The 26,243-nt window shown below is 30.3% G+C and overlaps 1 protein-coding gene across 2 annotated transcripts in view; it reads right to left on the bottom strand.

Annotated features, from left to right (window-relative positions):
* The window catches only part of LOC119609151 (protein gooseberry-neuro), an 85,876-nt gene that overhangs the window by 51,090 nt on the left and 8,543 nt on the right, over positions 1–26,243 (bottom strand). For both annotated transcript variants that reach the window (XM_037963866.1, XM_037963867.1), the window contains exons 2-3: positions 21,890–22,055; positions 11,039–11,236 (exon numbers count right to left, since the gene is read on the bottom strand). In XM_037963866.1, the coding sequence (XP_037819794.1) occupies positions 11,039–11,236; positions 21,890–22,055 (364 nt within the window). The remainder of the gene's footprint in view (positions 1–11,038; positions 11,237–21,889; positions 22,056–26,243) is intronic.

Genomic DNA, 26,243 nt, shown 5'->3' with positions numbered 1-26,243 from the left:
AATTCATGTAAACATTTAGAGCATAACGGGCGGACTTTCAATGGGTGACTTGACACAACATATATGAATTAAATACAAAATTTCGTGCATCTTGGAAACTCTTATATTATTAAAATTTTTTATAGATAGATAGAAATTGGCGATAGATAGAAACTGGCGAACGTGCAATAATTTGCTTGACATCTCTCATATGTAACATATTATAAATCTGGAAAACTATTGTAGAAAGGATCTTTAAAATCATTAAGTGGGATTTTTATCTATACATATTACTTTTAGGGTAGCAAAGCACACTGGGTATAGCTAGTTTACTATAAAACCATAAAGTCAGACAGTCAGCGAATCAGTCAGTATGAAAAATTACGTAAGTAACACTTGTAATCCACTAAGTGTGTCACAATATTTCTATCAGGTCAGGTTGATACACTTTAGCAACTAACAAACAATAGCTAGCACAAGAAGGAGAGACAATTGCTGTTGCATCTATGTATACGAGTTGCTTTTTTGGCAACAAGCGTGTTTACTCGTAATACTGATGTTAACAGCTTAATACGTTGTACTTAAACCTCACAAATCAATTTGATTCATCTGGGCAATATTGTTTAAGAATTTTACAAAACAACTAGTGAATGGGAAACGAAAAACACCACTCAACAAAACCTCCCCACGCTTGTACAGCTTAACGCCTTCTAATTATGATGACGAGGATAATATCTGACACACACGTTCAAAAACTTTATCTGTATCTCTCAACCCTCGTACCCTTTTCTGGGTTTGTTATTTCTTAAAAACAAGTTAATAAAACCCAACAAACATTTCAATCGAATATTTTCCCTTCGTGTATGCTATGTTTAATAATGCTAAGAAAGGGGTAAAAACTTCATCGTATTCCACATGTCTAAAAGTAAAATTTTGTATGAATGCTTTAGACAGACTCTTAGGTAGGATGCATATAAAAACAATGTTTTTTGTTTATGGAACATAATTTTTCTCCACATAAGTACATGCAAACATAGGTATAACAAGTAAGAGTGCTATATTTGGCTGTGCTGAATCTTATATACCCTTCACCATAGTGTATTTTATTAAATTATATTTTATAAAATTTATATATTTTATTTGTCCGACTTTATCATTATTATATCAATAGCAAAACAAAAGAAACAACAACAACGCTTAACGAAATAAAACACACAAAAGAACAAAATACAAAAGGCAATGAAACCAACAGACATCCAAATACAAAACGAAATACACAAAAAGAAAACAAAATACACAACGCAATTAAACCAATAAACCAACCAGTACACACTGTACTGGTTGGCGTACTGCCGCCGCCGATCATTTTGCATCGACTTGTATCTCTGGTACACAGTGTTGTTTTTGCTCATTTATACATATGTAAGTAAGTTTTTTCTCATATGCCACATTACTTGAAAAAACCAATAACAGGTTTTTGTTGTTGTTTTTTTTTTTTTTTCTTGAATTTTATATGATATTTTCAGAGGTTGTCTCAGATTTTTGCTCATATCTCCATTATTTATGGCCCGATTTTGCTGATTTCTGATTTCTTGAATTTTATATGATATTTTCAGAGGTTGTCTCAGATTTTTGCTCATATCTCCGTTATTTATGGCCCGATTTTGCTGATTTTCTATAGGAAACCTCTCGAAAGTATGTCCAACAGAATTATTGAAGATTTTGATCCGGAAGATATCTGGGGTCTTCAGAAAATTGATTTCTACAAACATATATATACTTTATAGGGTCGGAAAATTATATTATAGAAATTACAAACGGAATTACAAACTTATATATACCCTTCTCACGAAGGTGAAGGGTATAAAAACAGGCATTATTAATTTGTTTCAATTATTCTTGTTCAAATTTTTAGCATGTGAAAACATGTTCTCGATTTCTTTGATCAGTAGTAAATTGTTCATTGGGTTTAGCTTACACATTCGAAATAAAGTAATATGTGCTTGAGTGTTTGTTACTTTCATAGATTAAATTTATTTTGTTTTAATGGAAATTATTACAACAATAAAAAAGGAGACCAAAAGTAGTTTTACAAAAAGTAACATGAAACAAGCCCTTTTAAGGATTCATTTTTATTCTTTGTTGATTTTATTTATTTTTTTATTTACAATAAGTCTCAGGGGACAAATCTGCACAATATCACTGGTTTTATTTTGTTTTAGAAATGTATGTCTATCAAACATAGTATTACTTACTTAGAACATTACAAAAGGATGAAATTGATAGATGTGATGCTATTTTATTGGGCATTGTTTAAAATCACTCATATGTCCGTATAGTCTAATAATCACGATAGAAAGTATGTAACCCTCCAACAAGTTTAATTTTTGTTCACTTCATATTTTCTTGTTGTTGTTAAAACTACGAAAACGTTAAAATTATATATTTTCCAACATTTGTTATACATTGTATATAGAGCAGCAAAAATAAGTAGAATTCGGTTAATAGTATTATATAGACTTAACCCTTTTCTCTTTCTTTAACTAATATAGCAATTTAAAATATCCACTTTGAATGAAATTGGTATTTTATTTTATTTGTTACATCTGTTTTTTTAATGAAATCACTGAAATGGTCCAAACAGAACACATTAAATAAATAGCACTCCTGAATTTAGTATACAAAGAAATTTTTGAAAACAATTTTACTAGCACTAAGGTGTTACAAATTGAATTTATTTCTTTGGAAGAGCGAAGATGACTTCATTTTTAAATAATCTTTTTTTTTCTACAAACAATTCGAGTTCATAATAGAAATTTTTTTCTTTACCAAACACCAAATCCAATTTCTCGGTTAGAGCTTTGCTAATATAAATTTATAACAATTAAAATCAACCCTATAATAACTCATGAAATCTCAAAACAAATTTGGAGAAATTACAAACGTTATAAAAACTAAAAACAACAATAGAAAGGCAGAAGCATGGACACATTATTATCGTTTTATAATGTTTTTTTTTTACATAGAACACTTTCAGTTCGTTTATATAAAATTTTTAAGAAAACAAAAAACGTGTGAAATCATTTGGAAGTAAATTAATTTATAACTACTTTAAACAAATATACAAACTACATGGCACAACGAGAGTAACGTCTTCTTATTGTGATTTTACTTAAATTAAATAGATTTTTGTGAATTAATGTATGCACACAATTGAGACATATGTTGAGAAATAGTGGGGTGCAATTGTCAACATAAGTATGTAATCAAAGGACAATGAATGCAAAATTAGGTTACATTATACATACATATATAATGATTTTTTTAGCAATATTGAAGGTAAATGTAGTACATATGGCTGTATTTGCATTAGGGATGCCAATCCCGATCCCGAAATCCCGGGATTTTTCGGGATTGGAAAATTCCGAATACCGGAATTTTTTCGAGATTAGGATATCCCGAATCCCGAGATTTTTCAAAATGAATCCCGGGATTTGTTACTAAAATTTTTTTTTAATTCGTTTTTAAGCCATAATTTCATTCAATTCGCTTGAAAATTACGATATTAGTTTATTTTTGACTTATGTAGAACAAAATTCAGTACAGCTAATTTTGTACATTTTGAACCTTTTATTTATTAAAGTGGTATGATTCCATATATAGTACATACAAATTTATTTTTTCATTTCGTCGTAGACCCAAAAAGTATACACATTCTTTGTCTATAGTAGACTCATTATATTTAGGCCGCAAATTTGGACCAAAATTAACACAAGAAATCCTAAAAGGACCTCCTCTGTAAATCAATTTGATGCCCATATTAATATCAAAACATTACAATCAGCTATTTTATGAAATTCATTTTTAAAATCGAATAGATTTGAAAATACAAAAATAATACAAAAAATGTGTAATATTAATTTTTTTTGGCTTTTCATACAAATTATCATATCTTTTTAAATTGATTATCTTAAAGGGAAAATATTTTGTTGTCTGCGTAGTATTTTGCAAGAAAATAATAAACCATTCCTCGGTCGAAATTCATCATACCTTTTCAAATCAATTGATTTCAAATAGTGCGAATTCCATTACATACCAAAATATTTATTTTACTTCGGCACAGTCAAATATAAAATTTATTTTTTAAATGATATCTAGAAGGTTTTGCATTTCAAGCTTACTACAAATCTGAGTGATAACGGTAAAGGTAAATTAAATTGTTCTGAATGTAGATAACCTTTTCTAAAGAAAAGGATCATTTATGATCTAAATTGATATTCGAAGGATTGAACGTGATATTTATTTTTATTTAGGAAGTATGTATGTAGTTACCAAATTTCTGAAATTATGATATTCTAAAAGTTTTTTATATTTTTATACCCTTCACCTTCGTGAGAAGCGTATATATAAGTTTGTCATTCCGTTTGTAATTTCTATAATATAATTTTCCGACCCCATAAAGTATATATATTCTAGATCCTTATAGGTAGCGGAGTTGATTAAGCTATGTCCGTCTGTCTGTCTGTCCGTCTGTGTGTTTGTTGAAATCAGTTTTTGGGGGAGCCCAGATATCGGCGAGATCCGAATCTTCAATAATTCTGTTAGACATGATTTCGAGAAGATCTCTATCTCTAATCAGCAAAATCGGTCCATAAATACCGGAGATATGAGCAAAAATCCGAGACAACCTCTGAAAATTTCATAAAAAAGGCCATTTTTTTCATGCTTTGATATATGTATAAGCAACAACAACACTTCTTATTCATTGAGTATTTCGTTTCATATGTTTGGATGGATGTGTGTTTCATTGCCTTCTGTATATTGTTTTTGTTTCTTGGTGCATTCAGTTTCGTATGTTTGGATGTCTGTTGGTTTCATTGCATTGTGTATTTTGTTTTTGTTTTTATACCATTCACCTTCGTGAGAAGGGTATATATAAGTTTGTCATTCCGTTTGTAATTTCCAAAATATAATTTTCCGACCCTATAAAGTATATATATTCCGAATCCTTATAGATAGTGGAGTCGATTAAGCCATGTCCGTCTGTCTGTTGAAATCAGTTTTCTGACGACCCCAGATATATTGGGGATCCAAATCTTCAATAATTCTATCAGACATGCTTTCGAGAAGTTTCCTTTTTAAAATCAGCAAAATCCGTCCTTAAACAACGGAGATATAAGCAAAAATCCGAGACAACCTCTGAAATTTTCATAAAAAATAAGCAACAACAACACTGCTTATTCATTGCGTTGTGCATTTGGTTTTTTTTTTAGTATTTCGTTTCATATGTTTGGATGGCTGTGTTTCATTGCCTTGTGTATGTTGTTTTTGTTTCTTAGTGTATTCAGTTTTGTATGTTTGGATGGCTGTGTGCAAAGTAAATTAATAAAGTAGCATCACTTGAACAGCTGACTATTTTTTTAAACTAGTTAAATGAAGCAAGTTGTCAAAGTTTGTTTTGAAAATTGTTAACATTGTTTACGTCGCCATTTTTAAATTGTGTTTTGGTATTTGTTAAAATTTGTGAAAAGTTGAAAAACTGAATTAAAAGTGGTTTTAAAGTAGTTTAAAAGTGTTATATATTGTATAATATATGTAATAATATAATTAAATCCATAATATTTTCAACTTAAAAGTAATATTTTTTATTTATGTTTTGTTCGCATTGTTGTTAAAGGAAATTTTATTTTGACACAATCTTAAATTATTCCAAAAACAAAATACATGTGGTTGTTGTAGATGTTGTTGTACAACAAGAGATGTCGCTACTTTATTAATATACTTTGGCTGTGTGTTTCATTGCCTTGTGTATATTGTTTTTGTTTATAGGTGAATTCAGTTCCGTATGTTTGGATGTCTGTTGGTTTCATTGCGTTGTGTATTTTGTTTTTGTTTTTTTTTTATGTATTTCGTTTCGATTGTTTGGATGTCTGTTGGTTTGCCTGGCTTGTGTATTTTGATTTTTGTGTGTTTATTTCGTTTAGCATTGTTGTTGTTCATTATGTTTTGCTTTTGCTATAATAATGATATAGTCGGGAAAATGAAATACATATGTAAATTAAAATTTTATAAAATTGATATTTTTTAAATACACTATGGTGAAGGGTATATAAGATTCGGCACAGCCGAATATAGCACTCTTGTTTTATTGTGTATTTTGTTTCGTATGTTTTTGATGCTGTTGGTTTTACTGCCTTATGTATTTTGTGTGTTTATTTCGTTTAGCGTTGTTGTTCATTTTGTTTTGCTATTGCTATAATAATGATATAGTCGGGCAAATGAAATAAATTTAAATTTTATGAAATTGATATTTATTAAATACACTATGGTGAAGGGTATATAAGATTCGGCACAGCCGAATATAGTACTCTAACTTGTTTTATATAAGAATTGGAATTAATTGGATTGCTTTAATTTAAATTTATCTTCTGGGATTGCAATTTTAAAAATCCCGAATCCCGGGATTTGTAAAAGCCAGTCCCGTTTGGCATCCCTAATTTGCATTATTTTGATTAAAAAGTAAAATCTGGAGAGTAGAATTTTAACTTCTCATTCTCATTTTTGTGAATAATATTGCAAAAAATGTCAATAAACAATAACTAATAATAAAATTATACGGTCAATTATGGACCGATCCTTATAAAATTACAGAGAGATTTAGTTTCCTCTAAAACATGTTTATGCCTAATTTCGCCGCAATATATGCTTCTTTTAGCCAGTTATGACCGTTAAAGTCATTTTCTTATATTGTGGGCTAGGCAAAATCGTGAACCAATATTGCCCATTTTCAATGCCAAACAACCTGCATCAACTGAAAATATCTGTGCAAAATTTCACCTCTCTTTAGCTGTTTCCTTTTGGACTCATTTAACAGACGGACGGACATGGCTAAATCGTCTTAGAATCAAATAAGAACCCGGAATATATATACTTTTATGGGTTTTAGACAAATATTTCGAAGTGTTTTTTGAAGGTGGATATAAAAATGTAAATTAAAAGTTTTATGAATTCTAGAAGAAAACTAAATTGAATAATTCAAAGAACGATAAATTTGTGTATATTAAATAAGAGAATTTTTAACCGAGAGAATTTAACCAAATCTGAAAAAAAAAAAAACGAATTTCGTCCTTTATGAACACAATTTTATACTTATGAGTTAAATAGATATAATGGAACTTAAAATATCAAGAGCAACAGGCTTAGAAAATTTCAGAATAAATACTTTTATAGCTGCTTTAGAATAAATACTTTTATAGCTGCTGAATGCTGTATTGTTAGAGCATTCATGAGGGATACCACAGCTTTTAGGTTAATTTTCTTTAATTTCCTTTTCGAAATTCGTTTGTCATTACGGGAGACAACGAACACAAACATGAATACTTATTACAACCATTAAATGGAGTGTGTTTATGTAAAACGAGCGACGCTGTCTGCTGATTCCTACAAAATGTCATAATGCACAACGAATTGATTTTGAACGATGACATGTGCCGCATGTGGCCAATACGACATGTATTACTTTTGGTAATGGTGGTAATGTTTGCATACGTACTTACATACATACATACGTCGCAATATGCCAAGGGGAAATTTTTTAGAAAATAGGCCTTACACGTAGGCATAAACATGGAAAAGTAAAATCCTTTTCCATTTTACATGAAGTGCCATTTGACACTCAAGAAGAAGGTTTACGACCTTTCATGAAAACACAAAAAGAGTATTGTTTTAAAACTTAAACATTATTCATATTTTTTTTAGGAAGTGACAAGAACTCGGCGAGGTATTACAAAGTTAATGATAAGTGTTTATATATTTCTGGCCGAAATTTTAGGAAAGAATGTTCTAATTGTGTAGAACTCCTCAAAATTTATTTTACATATTTCCGTGTCAGGTCCTCTTTTTGGTAAATAAGGAACAACAACACTGCTTATTCATTGCGTTGTGTTTTTTGTTTCGTATGTTTGGATGTCTGTGGGACCCACAGTGTGGGCTTCATTGCCTTGTGTATTTTGTTTCGTATGTTTTTATGTGTATTTCCTTTCGCATGTTTGGATGTCTATTGGTTTCATTGCCTTGTGTATTTTGTTTTTTTGTTCCTTTTGTTTTGCTATTGCTCTAAGAATGATATAGTATACATTAGGGTGGCCCCAAAATGGAAGTTGCTGAAGTACTCACTGAAAATGAAAATTTAGTTCCTTCTAAGAAACCATTTTTCAAAATTTTTGTCCTGACGTCAATATATGGTGAGCTGGATCAAAGGATAAAAAGGTTATTTTTTAAGGTTATGGTTTTTATCATATTTTTTGCAAATAAACCATATGCAAATTTAGTATCATATGAAAGGTCTTTGGGAGACGATTTCAATGACATAACACAATTTTGTATACAACTCCAAAATTATTACAAATGTCGTAATTTTTCGAAAAATATTTAAGTTTTTCATATTTTTACATAGAATTATTTAATGTAATTAATAGAAATTATCTTCTATATATCTATATTATTATAACATATATAAAAATTAATGTGTGTTTATTTGTTTGTGGGTTTGTTTGTCTAACCAACTTTTAAAGAAATTCTGGAATTCTCCCTTTGTTCCATGTACCAGGGACCATTTTTTCGGTAATTGGGTGATGAAATTTAGTTGTTCATCCTTTTTTCTGCCAATGTTCATAAAAAATTTAAAATATAACAATATAATTTGCTTTTCCTGGGTCTCTTCTAAGTAACAAACATTAAACAATTCAATTTTGGTGATAGACTTTGATATGAAAGCTTTCAGACAGAAATCGGCAGGTAATTTTTTTACCATTTAACTGAACACATATCATAGACGATAACGACAAACAACATTTAAATTCACAATTAAAGCTTTAACACAAGTTATAATACTATTAAAATTGCACAATTACTGCACTACTGCAGTAATACTAATACAGATATAATAAAAATTTTTATACCGTTATGTAGGCTGGAGACTTGTCTTTTCGAAAAAATGCAAAAAATTCACATATGTACGATCCCACAAAACGACTTTTTTCGGGCTAAACTTGTCATTGGGACCACCGTGCTCCCATATGAATTATATATAAAAAATGATTTTCTGGGAAACAATTAGAGGTAGAATCTTCAAAATTTGCACCAAGAACTTTAACATCCATGAGAACATGTGGGAAAAAACGGGCGGACTTTCATTAGGGGGGCTTAGCATTTCCCATATGAATTAAATGTAAAAATTCGTATATCTGAGAAACTATTAGAGCTAAAATCCTATAATTTAGCACGAAGAACTTTTGCATCCATGTAAATATTTGGGTAATAAATCAGCGGACTAGAAATAGGGGGCATTGCACCTCCCATATGAATTAAACAGATCAATTCGTTTATACAAACTTTGAACGAAAAACTTTAACGTTCTTATGAACATTTCGGAGAAAAATAGGCGGACTTTCATTAGGGGGTCTTGAATCTTCTCACATGAATAAAATACAAAATGTCGTTTAACTAAGAAACTATTGGAGCCAAAATTCTCAAATTTTGCAAATATATCTTTGCATGAATATGAATATTTTGGTACTAAAATGGCGGACTAGCAATAGAGGGGTTTTATTTATATTGTTTTTAGGGTAGCAAAGCACACTGGGTATAGCTTGTTTCATTATAAACCTCATATGATTTAACCGAAATGGTTTTTCCTGTTTTCCGAAATTCGATATGCTTTGTATTTTATTTTAATATTTTAAATCCTATTTTCTCCCCGGTATTGTGCTAGCTTTATTAATCTAATGTACATAAAATGTACATCCTTATACCCGCAATTCATTAGCTTTACATTGATATGTAACACTTAATAGTTTCATTCTATTTTAGAAAAAATTTTCCAGTTTAACTAAAATTTGAACACAATTTATCCTAAGCATCTATGTATGTACTTGTTTGTTATGTTTATTTTGTTAATAACGGTGTATGTTGTTGTTTACATTATTTTGCACTGTTTTGGTAGCGTATATATAATTTCAAATAAACTTCGATCTAGATTGAATTTTGAAAAACGGAAAAAACCGATTCGGAAGATTTTATTGAGGATTATTATATATTAATTTCAATGAATTATATTAAATTTATCTGGGTTAAAATGCAAAAAAATCTGAAAATTTCCCGAAAAATTTGAAAATTTGCTGTTACGTAAAAATTTCTGATATGGAATATAAAGCGTCTCTGAAGGACCTTTCTAATGATATCAATATTTCATATCATTCCTTAGGAAGAAATATGAAAAAAAAAATAAAAAATCTCAAAAAAGGACCTTTTTATCCTGTGTTCCAGCCCACCAAATATTGACGACAGGACAACAATTTTGAGAAATGGTATCTTAGAATCAATTAAACTGTTATTTTAGTTGGGAACATTGACCCCTCATTATTTCTCCATATAAACGGGGCCACCCTAATGTACATATAAGTATCTTATTTTCTCTCTGTTTTTAATCCAACACTTTGACAGTTTTCCTAACAATACAATATTTAAGTACATACATTGCCCTGTGGTTGAAAAAATTCACGACATCAGTTGTAGAACACAATGATTTCAACGATTTCTTTAATCGTACTTAAACATATTAATTATATTATTTTTTTTTTTTTTGCATTTGACCACTGTGCACTTTATGTCTTTCGTCTTCTCCCGTTACTTCCTATTGACTCAATGTCTGTCATCCAATGAAAAAATCGGAAGGAAACTTTATATACAAAACTGAATAAAAATTATTCAAGTCGTGTGTCAAGCGTTTGGTTTCAATTATACACGCAGGCAAAATGTCATTCATTCATTTGTGTGTGTTCATTTTTTATTTTGTCTATGGCTTTCCCCCGTTTGACGCACATAAATTGCTGATTTCATAAACTGAAATTTTTAGAAACTATTTATGAGAATATATGTAAATATATACATATTTATGCTCCCACCAAAATCTGTAATAAGTAATGTCATTTTATTACCATTACAAGTTGAAAACCTAATTTAGCGATTAAATTAGTTTTCATTTGAAATAGGTACTTACCGATTTATAGATGATACACTCGGCACATTGTCCTGAGAACATATACCTTCAGATAAAAGTCTATCCCGAATTTCCCAAGCAAACATGGTGGGATTTTCGCGTTTATAATTAGCTATAGCATCTACTACGGGGGGTGTGGCAACTTTTGGCTTTGATCCGCCAATAACACCAGCTTTAAAGCTACCAGTCTCATAATATCTAAAAGTAAAATAAAAAATATATACAGGTATGCATTTTTATTTATGATTTGTTGTAGCAAAATAACTACAGACCAATTAAAAAATTTTGAATCTTAAACATCGCCCAATTCTTAAAATATCAGGCATAATGCCGTCGGGCATTTACCTATAATTATTATCTATATTAATACATATCCTATTATTTTAGGATATGTATTCATATACATATGTATGTTGGTTACCAGGATCTATGCTTGAGTATCCACTTATAAAACGTGTGATTGATTGTTCACATACATACGTACATATTGTATGTACACCCATTTACAAAACCATTTACGTCCGTAAATATTATCTAGCCAAGTACACATTCATACAGGCCACTATGCGGCATATACTCTGAAAACCTGGCCAAAAAGGCAAAAATTAATTTAAAGACAAATTGAGTATACAGTTCGATAGACAACAAAATTCTGCATGAAATTGTGAATTTTCAATACTTAAGTCATAGACCGGCGCTAGTATTGTACTGAATACGAATACACGATCGCATACGATCTTCTCAACAAGAGCGTCAAAAATATTAATAATTTATTTAGTTGCTTGACAGCAGTGTTGCCAGAACTCCCTCAGAAAAAAGTGCAAATTCGTTGAAAAAAGTGCAGGTCACAATTTTTTTCGCATAATTCAATAAGCCTATTTAAAATTGCTCCATGAACCACATAAAATTCTGAAAGGGTTTTTAATCCTATGAAACTTGAATATGAATTTAACAGCTATACATGATTTTTAAGCAAGTTATTTATGGGCGCTTGTATATAATATAGACCGATTCTTATGAAATTTGATAGTCATGTAAAATGCTATAAAACTTATTAAGATTGAATTTTATTGTTATACTGGTATAGCTAGTTATGAGTGTTAAAGTCAGATATGATTCGATCCTCACAAAATTATGTGAAATTTATGTTACTATTAAACTTGCTTTTGTCGATTTGCATTGCACAGTGGGGCAGAATGGAAATTTTTTGGAAATAAATCTGGCATTTCTAAACGGCTGATCCGATCGGGATAAAATTTGGCGTGAGCGTAGCCAAGGAGTATTCGAGTTTAAGTTTTGAAGATGAACCCTGCAGATGCCCCAGGGACGGCGCTGTGGCGGCTCAAAGTAGGGTACCTACGACATGTAAAATTTTTAAACTCGTGCCATTTTTTTGTTTTTAACCCAAATACAAAGATTTTTATATTTTGTGAAAGCGCTCGACGAGATCTTGAAAAAACATGCTTGGACATACTACTTATCTCTTATAATATCCGAGTTATAGGCATTTAAAAATTTAGTGATACAAAATTTACCATACCTTGGTCCGCCTTTTTTTGAATACCGGGCGTAATTTTGGACCAAATGGACTCAATTACTATAACCTGTAATTCAGTCATTGATATTTCTTATTAGTGAATGAATCGAAATTATCATTACCTGTATATTTTTACCTACATGATCATAAACGAAACAGAACGAAATGATCTGTCGAAAAAATTTAGGTAAAAAATAGTTATACATTTTTGAAAATTTAAGCATAATAGGACCTTTCAATTATAACAAATAGAAAAATAGGTAAATATAAGATTTAAATATGTGCTGTCATACTTAATACTAAAATATGAAAAAGATGAAATTAAAGGACACAGGTTTAAATGAACATATTTTTGAATGTAATTGAGATATTGGCTTGAAATTTTTTGTAAAGGGTCGAGAATTTCCATATCTAACTAAAAAATGATATTAAGGGATAAATATGGACTAAATTGTTGTAGCTATCTGCGATCCTATTAAAATTTTGATATAAATCATAGTTTTAGAAATTAAACAAATATGTAATATATGACAAAATCTTTATTTATGAACAAAACTCAATGAAATTTTCAACGCTTGTTAAATTTGTCATTTCAAATAAGAATATGCAAAAAAAAAAAATTGAAAAGGTCAAAGGGCATCCCGCAATTCCCAAAAATAGGAATGAAAATCCCAAAAATGGGATTTTTTACTTTTTTGCCCATAGGGTCCACATTTCTTTCAGGGCTGGGAAAATACTTTTGGAGTAAATAGAAAACATATTGAGGTTTCCAAAACTGCTTTCAGTTTTCTGATCCCAGCTTTGGGATTTTAGAACATGTCGCCCAAAGTTGAAGTTTTGATAAAAAATAGGTCATATTCGGAAGGACGCAGTGGCAACATTTTCAAAAAATAGGACAAGTTTTTTACGCCAAAGCGTTCTGCGTAAAGATACCTTTTAGAAAACTATAAAATTGTTATATGTTCTTAATAAAAATTTTATTTTATTAATAAAAGAGTTAAGACACATTTTTGGCAAAAAAACGCCAAAAATCTAAAATTTTTTGAATTTTTAAATTAAAAAACGTATATTTTTGGATCTGTAAACGATATTGATCTGAAATTTTTTGTATATTATTGGAAATTTTGTTGTCTAACTAACAAGAAAAAATTAAGTCCATTTGGTCCAAAATTACGCCCGGTATTCAAAAAAAGGCGGACCAAGGTATGGTAAATTTTGTATCACTAAATTTTTAAATGCCTATAACTCGGATATTATAAGAGATAAGTAGTATGTCCAAGCATGTTTTTTCAAGATCTCGTCGAGCGCTTTCACAAAATATAAAAATCTTTGTATTTGGGTGAAAAACAAAAAAATGACACGAGTTTAAAAATTTTACATGTCGTAGGTACCCTACTTTGAGCCGCCACAGCGCCGTCCCTGGGGCATCTGCAGGGTTCATCTTCAAAACTTAAACTCGAATACTCCTTGGCTACGCTCACGCCAAATTTTATCCCGATCGGATCAGCCGTTTAGAAATGCCAGATTTATTTCCAAAAAATTTCCATTCTGCCCCACTGTGCATTGCTATACTAATATTTTTAAGCTTTTTATGATCGTTAGTTTTTTGCTGAAGGGTGCCTTTTATGTGAGTAGGACAAAAGTCCAGGTGCATAAAGCTAACTTATACCAAATTTCAGTATATTTTCTGCCTAACTAACATTTTTATACCCATCATCAAAGATGATATATACATATTCTAGGTCCTTATTAAATTCTAAGACGATCTAGCCATGTCTGTCCGTCTGTCTGTTGAAAGCACGATAGTTTTCGAACGAAAAAAGATAGAGGGTTGAAATTTTACACAAATATTCCCTATAGGTAAGGTTTGTTTGGTATTAAAAATAGGCAATATCGGTCCACGTTTTCGTATAGCCCACCGAAAAACAGTTCTTGCAGTCATAACTCTTTTTTCAAGTATAGCGATGAAATTCGACATAGACAAGTTTTATACGAACCAAAATCTTTTGACAAAATTTTATGATGATCGGACCATAATTGACCTATCCTCCATAAAGCCCTCTTCACAGATTGGCTTTAATGCATATTACTCACTTAAAATTACGAGTACAACGTGAAACACGACACAGACATGTTTTAAACGAATCCAAATCTCTCTACTAAATTTTGTGAGGATCGGTCCATAATTGCCCCTACCTTCCATATAAGGCCCACTTCAGAAAATTACTTTACACTCATTACTGGCTTAAAACTATAGGTACAGCGATAAAATACGACATTAACGATTTTAATAGCAACCAAAATCCCTTTAGAAAATTTATGAAGATCGGTCCATAATTGGCCCTAACCCCCATATAAGGCATTCTAAAGAAGATTACTTTAATGCTCATTACTGCCTTAAAAATACGAGTACATAGATGAAATTCTATACAGACATGTTTTATATGAATCGAAATCTCGTAAACAAATTTTGTGAGGATCGGTCCATAAATACCCCTTCCTTCCATATAAGGTCCCCTTCAGAAGAAGATTTTAACGCTTATTACTGGCTTAAAAATATGAGTGAAGCAATGAAATTCAACATAAACAATTGAATGCGAATGAAAATCCCCATTTTTTTAATATTTTTTCTGAACTTAGACGACTTAAATAAAGAAGCCCATAAAGTTTTTATATCCTGAACTAAATCGTTGTAAACTAGTGTTATCTATATATGGGAAATTCTTTTTTTGTTTTATATTTTAAGAAATCAACTTTATGCATTAAATATTTCTTTCGTTTATTTTGAAAGTTAAGTGATGACAAATTTTTATTCACAAGACTTGTAAGAATACGTCCATAAAATTTTGTGGTCGAGAGTCGAGTTCTATGTTGGAGAAATAAACACTCAAAGTTAAAATTTCTCAAAAATGTGATTGAAACTAAGTACATAGTTTTTTTACAACTTTTTGAAATTATTAGGGCGGCTTACAACTCTTTAGCGAATTTTCGCATTATAAACAATATTTAAATTCTGAACTTTATCAGTGATCAATCTTTATATAGAAAGAATTGCTTTGCATTAAAAAAAATTAATCAAGGCCTTTCGTGGACTGAATACGCGAGGTTTCTTTCACAACATAAATCGATGAAGCACACCTAAGCCGCTAATTTAAACTGGAGACATTACACATCAACTTTTAGCTGACAATGATGCTTATGCGAAAATCGATAAGCCGATTGAAAAAAGAAGGATTTTGCATTAAAAAGTATAAAAAAGTTCATTCATGTAAATATATATATTTTTTTCCAAAATTTAAATTAACCGGATTGGTTTTCATTTTAACGGTTTTTGGATTAATAATTCATTTAAATTTAGAAATGAAAGGATATGCTAACTACAATTGAAATTTCATCAAAATTTCTCTTTAGCCTAAAACGCGGAGCACACCTAAACCGCTTATTAAAAGTGGTAACACTTAACATTAATTTGTAGCTGACAATAATGCTTATACCAAAATCGATAAGTCGTTAGAAAAAAGTACGATTTTGTATTAAACGCATTGAAAAAATTTCGGTCATGTGTATGAAATTTATTTCCAAAATTTATATAGATTTTCATTTAAACGGTTTTTATACTATTTACTCATTTAAATTTAGAAATGGAAGCAGAAGATAATTATAAACAAGCAGTTATTGGCTAACCACAAAAATATTTGCATCAAAGTTTCTCGTGTGCAGAAAACGCAGTGTTTTTTCTCTTTTAAGAAAAACTTGTGAAGCACACCCTTCTCGCTAATTAAAATTATATTCATTTAGTTTTCTGTTAATGAGGTATATAGCAAAATATATAAGCCATTTGAAAAACTATATTTGAATTTAATGCAATTTAAAAAAATGCATTACAATATATGCATAAATAAATTTAAACCTCATAATTTTAAATCTATCGAACATAAATGCATAATTTTTTTAGTTAATGATTGTAAATTAATGTGTTAATTCATCATGTTAAATAAATAAAATGTGTATATTTCTGAGTTTCAGGTAAAAACGTAAATTTGGGAATTTTTTAAACTGTTAACTTTAAACTGGGAAACTGTGAAAAATTTTGCACAAATTACTTTAATATTCAACTGAACATTTTGGAGGAAAAAGGGCGGACTTTCATCTAGGGAGCCTGAAGCCCCCACATGAATTAAATAGAAAAATTCGTATATCTGACTAACTATTAGAGCTAGAATCTTCAAATTTTACATGAAGAACTTTGACATTCATGTTAATATTTAGAGAATAATGGGGCCTTGCACCACATACATATATGAATTAAATACAAAATTTCGTATATCTTGAAAACTTTTAGATTATTAAAATTTTTCATAGATAGATAGATATTGGCGATATATAGAAATTGGCGAACTTGCAATAATTTGCTTAGCATCTCTCATATGTAACATATTGTAAATCTGGAAAACTATTGTAGTTAGAATCTTCAAAATCGTTAAGTGGGTATAGCTAGTTAGTTATATAATATATTTAAAACAATTTACTTCTTAGGTTAATTTATATTTTTTCAATTATAAATTACATTAAACATATGCAAAAAGTTTTCATTAGAATTCCTTAAAATTTCACAAAACATCTCAAAACAAAATTTTTGCTGTTCTTTAGAGAAATTAAATTTTAATGCTAAAAATTTCTAGCAAAAGACGAAAAAGTGCTAAAAACCACCTAGCACTTTTTTCTAAAAAAAAAAATAAGTGCAGCCGACGAAAACACAGTGCTAGATTTCTATTTGAAATGCCGTTATGGCAACACTGGTTGACAGCATTCAACAAAGTAGGTTGATGTCGCTTTGTTTCAGAAATTGCAAACGCAATTTAAAACAAGTAGGAAAGTATATTCGGGCATGGCCGACCATATAACACCCTACACCATGAGTATATTTTAAAAATTTTTATTTTTCACAAAGAAACTTTTATGTTGAATTTTACCTTAATTCCAAAGTATTTAAGCAATTTATTGATAAAAACCAAATTTTCTAAATGAGGCTTTATATAGGAGTATAGGTCAAACATGGGCCGATCCTCATTAAATTTGGGAAAAGGCTATATTTTTAAATAATAGTTAATTATGTTGAGTTTCATTGCGATACAAATGGTTACAAGTCAATTTTAGACGTTTAAGACATTTTTTGAAGGGGGATTTGTATGGGGGCTAGGGTCAAATAAGGGGCGATCATTACGAAAATCTGCAGTGTCATTTATACTTATATAAAACGTATTTGTGCCAATTTATAGAGAGATAATAGTATATTTGACGAAATTATGGCATAAAAAGCCCAAATCGGGAGGTACGGTTGTATGGGGGCTAGGTGAAATAATGGACCGATTTCAACCATTTTCAATAGGCTTCGTCCTTGTGCCAAAAAACATGCTTGGTCCAAATTTCATTAAATTATCTTGAAAATTGCGGCCTGTACCTTGCGCACAAGGTTTACATGGACAGCCAGCCAGCCGGACGGACAGACGGACATGTCTTAATCGACTCAAAATGTGATCGGTATACTTAAAGGTGGGTGTAGGACAAACATCAGCACAAACGTATAATACCCTCCCCACTATAGTGGTATAGGGTATAAAAATTCTGTAAGCAAAATTTTTGTACATAAAAGCTATATTTCAGTCAAATTTTGTATCTATATCGTAATTTAGTAATAAGTAATGTGTGTTTAAATAATTTTCTGAAGGGAACCATGTATGGGACCGACCGCACCCATGTTATGAACCGATCGTGAAAAAATCTTGAAATAGAATTTGTGTATACAAAACTAATATTTATGCAAATTTTGTATCAAGAGCTTTATTTGGTAATGAGTAATGTGCCTTTAAGAGATTTTCGTAAAAGGACCTTGTATGGGAGCTATGACCAATTTTGTATATAAAGACAAAATTTCAAAATTCTGTATCTATATCATTATTTGGTAATGAATATTGTGCATTTAAGTGATTTTCTGGAGGGGACCTAGTATGAGAGCTATGACCAAATATGGACCGATCGTAAAACAATTTTATGGTGTAATTCATGTATATAAGAGAAATATTTGTGCCAAATGTATGGATATCAATATTTTATAATGAGTTATGTGCGTTAAAGTGATTTTCGGGAGGGAACCTTGTATGGAAGCTATGACCAAAGATGAACCGATCGTGAAATAACATTTCTGTGTACAAAAATAGTATGTATGCCAAATTGTTTATGGGTATCACAATTTCGTAATGAGTTATGTGCCTTTAAGTGCTTTTCTGAAAGGGACCTTGCATGGGAGCTATGATCAATTATGTACCGATAGGAAAACAATTTCACAGTAATATTTCTGTGTATATGAGCAATACTTGTGTCAAACTTTATATGGATATTTTAATTTAGTAATGAGTTATGCGCGTTTAAGTGATTTTCGGGAGGGGACCTTGTATGGGAACTATGACCAATTATGGACCGATCCGAACAAAATTTCACAGTAACATTTCTGTATGCAAGAGCAGTACTTGTACCAAATTTTATATGGATATCTAAATTTAGCAATGATTTATGTGCGTTTAAATAATTTTCGGGAGGGACCTTGTATGGGAGCTATGACCAATTATGGATCGATCGGAAAAAACTTTCACAGTAATATTTATGTGCATATGAGCTATGCGCGTTTAAGTGATTTTCGGGAGGGGACCTTGTATGGGAGCTATGTTCAATTATGGACCAATCCAGAAAATTTTTTCTCTCAATGAATTCTATTGGCATATGATTTTAATATGTAGAATTTTGTGAACATATCAACAATCTGACGGAAGTTATTAAGAAAAAACTCATTTTCCGGGAATATGTACTTTTGTATTAGAGGTATATGAAATTATGAATCGATTCTGGCAATTTTCAGCAGGAATCAAGATCTTGTGTTTTTCGGAGTTGTTTTAAATTTTGATTCATAACTTTTCCCGATGTGAACGGATTTTGCTCATTTCCAATACCAAACTGTACCGGATAATAATGAATATTTTGGATGAATTTCGTTAATTTCCATTGCTTCGTTTTAACGTGAGCGTGTTTTACACAGACAGACAGACGGTCGGACGGACATAGCTAAATCGACTCAGAATTTCATAAGGACCCAGAATATATACATGTATACTTTGTTGGGTCTCAGATGAGTATTTCTTGGTGTTACACACGGAATGACAAACTTATACAGTGTCTCTCATAAGTATTCGAATTTAGTTTAGTCCATAAAATTACCTCACAAAAGTATACGAACTTTTCATGTATTTCATATTTGACTATATTATACGAAACACAAAAATTAGAATCGAATGGTTTTTTTGCTAAAAATCGTTTTAAGGGGTAACTATCAACCGAATGGATATATGTTTGGCCCATTTGGGCAATTTGGGGCAATTTCTTTTCATGTAATGTCATTAAAATATTTGTATTTTTTTTTTCCTTTTTCCCAGATATAAAACCAAAATTTGTTATTGGGATTTAATATACCCCTTGGGGTATCTAAAAATAAAATTTTTTGTTACAAGAATCTGTATTTAAGATATATTATTGGAATCATTTTTCTATAGCTAATTCAATTTATTGGAACTCAAGTCCATTTTTATAATACTAGGGTCAAAAATTTTCGGGGAAACTTGTCTTCTATATATTGTTTTAGATATCAGCTGTTATACATTTTAAGTTTTCAATATATTGTGGAAGTGTACAACTCCAAAGCATGCCTCGAAGAAACGCCATTCAATATAGTGGAATAATTCTTTTTATAACCGATAGCCTCCAGGCTGAATGTCACCATATCATTATGGTCTAACCCAAAAATATGGATATCTGTTTAAATATTATCTACTATGATCAAAATAAACCCAAAATTTTGGACATACAGTGTTGTTGTAATGGGCAACATAATCGTGAATGTTATGAGTAGTAAAAACTGAAATCTACTGTATGGGATGACGTTTTGTTAAGGCATGTTTTGGAGTTGTATACCGCTACGATGTCTTGAAAATTTAAAATATATTAGTCCTAATATCTACAATTATATATACTAGCCAACTTTGTCGGATGGTTGGTACAAATGCCCCAAAAATGTGGGCCAAATGGGCCAAAAATATATCCTTTTGGTTGATAGTAACCCCTTAAAATAATTTTAAGCAAAACGACCATTCGATTCTAATTTTTGTGTTTCGTAAAATAAAGAAAAATTCGAATACTTTTGTGAGGTAATTTTATGGACTTTTTTCAAAAAAAAAGTTAAATTTATTTAAGTAAATGTAATTTATCCAAATTTTAAGGAGTGTAATATTAAACCTTAGGACTCTCCAGACAATTATTAATTTTACATACGATAAATATTATTAAATTATGTTTCTTTTAAAAGTACACCTAAATTCGAATACTTATGTGAGACACTGTAATACCCTCTATCAGCACTGATGGTGGTGGAGGGTATAAAAAACAAAATACACAAGGCAGTAAAACCAACAGACATCCAAACATACGAAACGAAATATACAAAAAAAAAACAAAAGCAAAGTACACAACGCAATGAAACCAACAGACATTCATCCAAACATACGAAACTGAATACATCAAGAAACAAAAACAATATACACAAGGCAATGAAACACACAGCCATCCAAACATATGAAACGAAATACTCAAAAAAACAAAAGCAAAATACACAACGCAATGAATAAGCAGTGTTGTTGTTGTTGCTTATTTATCAAAACATGAAAAAATTTTTCTTTTTTATGAAATTTTCAGAGGTTGTCTCCGATTTTTGCTCATATCTCCGTTATTTATGAACCGATTTTGCTGATTTTAAATAGCGATCTTCCCGAAAGCATGCCTAATAGAATTGTTGAAGATTCGGATCTCGCCGAAATCGGGGGTCCTCTAAAAACTGATTTCAACAAACATACAGACAGACAGACTCCGCTATCTATAAAGATTCAGAATATATATATATTTTATAGGGTCGGAAAATTATATTTTGGAAAATACAAATAGAATGACAAACTTATATATACTCTTCTCACGAAGTTGAAGGGTATAATAAGTAAAAGAACAAAATTTCCATATAAGATTAGGCGAAGGCGAATATAGACTTCTTGCTTGTTTAATATTAAATTTCCTAATATTAAACAAGTAATTCTAATATATAGAAAATTCTTAAGAAAATGAAAATGTCTTTAAGATGACCCTAATATGTGTAATACCTCCTTAATTTGTTGAAATCAATTTAAAATTTTATTAAATGTATGTAAGTATGTTGTAGTTACCTTGAGAGAATTTTGGATACACAGCCATGACTGACTCGTAATTGTCGAGATATATCACATGGTCTCACACCATTGTGCGCCAATTCAACAATTCTTTGTCGCACCACATCAGGCAATGGTCTGCCATTGACAAAAACTCCACCCAGTTGATTGACACCGCCGTGACCTGTTTGATGAAAAGTTAACAACAATTAAATATAACGTATAAAATAAAGTTTTCATAAATAAATTGCAAGATTTACTATGATTTCCTTGTAAATGGTAATTTTAAATCGTAAAGCAGCTGTTTTATATTTAATTTGTGAATTGTGTTAAACATAGAAGGTGTAGGGTATAAACAGTTTATTATACCCTGCACCATCACACCATAAATGTACTAGTATCTCAACAAAAATCGGCCAAACTTTGTTTTATGAAAGTCTAAATTACACTGCCGATTTTCTTAATGGTCGGGCCTCATTTGACCCTATCACCCATACCTCCTTCCACTTATAAACACTAATAACGCGATGAAATTCTGCAAAAACTTTAAAGTAGACGTAAATTCCTCTAATAAAATTTATAAGGATATTTACCCTTACCCCATACCCATATAAACAAATTGTAAAAATATTTCGGAAAAACTAATTAAGTGCTTTATTATTAAATTAGCTGTTAATCTTATCCCTGCTAGGCAAGAAAAAATAACAAAACTATATATATTTACAAAATCAAAGGATAATAAATTAAAATACAATACAAAAAAACTTAGTAATTAATTATCGAAATAGTGCAACAATTTGTAAGTTAAAATTTTGTTTAATATTTTTTGTTTTAAAAGCCCAACAAAGTTAGTCGAACAAAATTAGCAAACTGGGGAAATTTAGATAGCTTTATAAAACAAAGAGGAATTTGTCTCGGAGTCTTAATTAAGGAGTTAAAGTCGCCATTATTCCCATGAATGCTAAGCGAGGTATTTGGCGTCAAAGGTTACAGAATCAGTTTTTTGCAATCATTTAGCTTATTGTGATTCCCACGACTTCAGATGATACTACATTTCTGTTGAAAATTAAATTTTCTATATTTTAGTTGAATACTATTTTTGCATATCATTAGTTATTTGCACTAATATTTTCAAACCTTAATATAGATCGTATCGATAACAATTTTGTCAAAATTTTTGCGTTACTTGTAAGTTGTTAATATGTGCTTATAGCCTGTTATATATTTTATTTCAAAATCACTCTATGTCCCATGGTGCAATGTCACTCTATACATAACTTCAGATAGTGTCTTCAAAATGTGGTCCGAGTAATATATATAAATAAAACATTAAAAAAATTTTCTTCAAAATGTGGTCCGAGTAATATTCCCACCAAATTTAATTAAGATCAAACTTCACCTTTAAATATTTTGTAGCCATTTTAAAATTTTCAAAAGAGTAAAAACATTATGGTATACATGGTTTAATATTCAAAACAAAATAAGCCGGTTGTCTATATTGGTGCTGTAGAAGCCAGAGTCTGATTTCAATGAAATTTTGTGGAAATAGTGCCCTGACTTTATAGGTTATGTCCACAATATCTTTTTATTCAAATTATATAATTATATATTTGTCGAAATTTTTGATAGATGAATATTGCACTATGGGCGAGAGTGTTGCAAAATTCGTTTTTTATAATTTATTATTTATTAAAGGCACCGGATGTTTAAACAGAGAGTAAGAGTACACCCTCCTTTCACATACCAGATCCCTTGTTTCTTTTACCTCTCCGCCCTAAAAGCGGATATCAAAAATCCAGTTCAGTGTTCATCTTCTTCTTGGTCCGTGCAACATCAATGTCAATTTTCATATTTCTAGGTCATTGAGGACCTTCTACATTAGTTAAAATGTAAAAAACAGAAATTTTCCACGCCCAAAATTTTAATTCTAAATGTTGTAATTTAAGCTCCAACGTCAGTATTATATGATTGGCAATTATGTTCTCTAAAAACCAATGAAGTTAGGTTTTTAGAGGACATCAAAATTAGCTGAAATGTAAAAACACAATTTGGCCACGCCACTTTTCCTATCAATTCTACGTCCGTAGTACATAAATCTTAAATCCGACTACTTCAGGCGGTGCTCCAGTGTTAGGACTTTATGCAAGGCAATTTTCCTATGTCTTTATGGGCCTTTAATATAAGCTAAAATGTTAAAAAATAGAATTTTGCCAAGCCCCTTTTTCCTTCTAATTCTCCGCCCACAGTCCAAAATTCAAAAATACGGCTACGTTAGAATTTGGCCTAGATAGATCGATAGATAGATAGAAAGATAGATAGATAGATAGCCCATCTGTGAGCTTCAAAAAGCTCTGGCTAGTCAATAAAAGGGGAACAAACAATTAAGGTAATTATATATATAGATTAAATAATCCATATTTTTAACATACTCACTGGTGTATCATATGATCGCCCATGCCCGACTATAAATACATACTTGTTTAAGTCCTAGATTGTTATTTCTGGTTAAAACGTTTTTAACTATATTGGTCGTAATGGGCAAAAAATATGCATTTAGATGGCCTAACTATGTCCGACGGTAACAAAAAAAAACATAGCTCTTTTCAATACTTATTACATATACATTTTTTCTTACAAGATTTATCGGCTTTGTTATGACTCTTAACAATCCGTCCGTAAATGGACAATTATTAAAAAAAAAAATATTTTTAGATACTTTTGAATTTCCAGAAATCGGCTTGTGAAAAAATGATTACAATTAAATCGATCACTAACAAATGTTTTTTTCTTATTTACTTCTGTGAGGTTTTAAGTAATAAATACATTTTATAAGGGTTGTATGACAAAGTATTGTCTAGATTACATAGTGTTAATACAATTTAAATACAGTTGTATTTCTAGGGATTTGTGTTTTATGTTTCCAGTTTTATAAATGAAATAAAATTGCAAATATGTATGTAGTTACGAATGTGTTACAGAGCCATAATACGTATTCATATGAGTTTGAAGTGGGCTACATCTTCATCGATTAACTGATGTTGATGTTGACGAAGAGGACTTCTCGACTATTGTTAAAAATTTTAAAATAATAGTATTTTTGTGATCATTCCACAAAAGGAAACAAAGCAAAACAAACCGAACGACAACAGAAAGCCCGCTGTTGAATCCACATACACATAAAACAATGCAATAAAAATAAACAAACACATTTCTAGTTAAAGTAAAATAATCTAAAACAATGTGTTTGTGTTAACCCTGAAGTACGTGGTGGCTATTTATATATATGGTTATTCCTGGTTATAGAATGTCCTACTGGGAAGTCAATATCCCTTACTTCGATTACTACAATAGATTACTTCTAAATTATCTTCTCTTTAGATTATGAAGGGATACTAAAGAGCCGCACATATGTATCCTCCTTTCAAACTAACTAACTAAGTAATGAGATACATATTTAAAAGAAATTATCAAATGGATACACTGACTACTCCTAAAACTGCAGGGTTCATTTACATTCTGGAGAGCACACAAGTAATATTGACAATTGTTCTTTTTTATAGTGTTCAAAATTAAAAACACAAAGGGTGAGTGTTTTCCTTCTTGTTTTTATTTTGGCTAACAATTGTTGAATTTATGCGATTGTTGCTATTTTATGTTTCTATTTGATGATAATAGTTGCCGTATGACATTTACAGTCATAACTGACTGATGCTTGTATAAGTCCGAAGAAGATAGATTATTAGACCTGCCCGTAAAAAACTTGTTAGTTATGACAATTTTGAAAGTGTTATAACGACCACTGACACTATGATACTTTCCAGTGTGTCGTAGTATTCAAAAGGCTTTTTGCACAAAACCTTTTTTTTCGGTCAAAGATTCTTTTGTTTTTAGAATCCATTTATTCCAATACACTATTCCTGAACACTGTGTCAAACATTTTATCCCCTGAACTATAATCATCTATAAAATTTATATTATGAAAATGAATATATAATAATTTTCTAATTATTTCCATATTGTTTGTACATTAGACGTTCCAAAATATATGCATTTTGCTTGGATAAGTCTCATTTTGTTCTTTAGTGTCTAAAATTAACTGGTGTAAAATTTTAGCCAAATCAGATAACGGTAACCCGTGTCGAAAATCCATTGAAAAGTGTAAAATTGGGTAAATAATATGACTTCTTTTAATTTCTTTAAAAATTGTACCCTTAAAATTATATATTCTTAACATTTTAACCAAATCTTTAAAATTATCTTTCCAACAAGGTATAAAATATTATCATCAGGCGAGAAATAACAATATAGACATTTTCTTTTCACAAATATGTATATTGCAAAAACGAGTAATTAATTCATATTTTACTAGTTT

This window comes from Lucilia sericata, unplaced genomic scaffold (assembly GCF_015586225.1).
Source record: "Lucilia sericata isolate MDLA Ls3-8-SP2 unplaced genomic scaffold, ASM1558622v1 Contig000942F_arrow, whole genome shotgun sequence".
Lineage (NCBI taxonomy): Eukaryota > Metazoa > Arthropoda > Insecta > Diptera > Calliphoridae > Lucilia > Lucilia sericata.
Note: the sequence above shows the minus strand (reverse complement) of the source record. Positions and strands in the feature narration are given on the sequence as shown.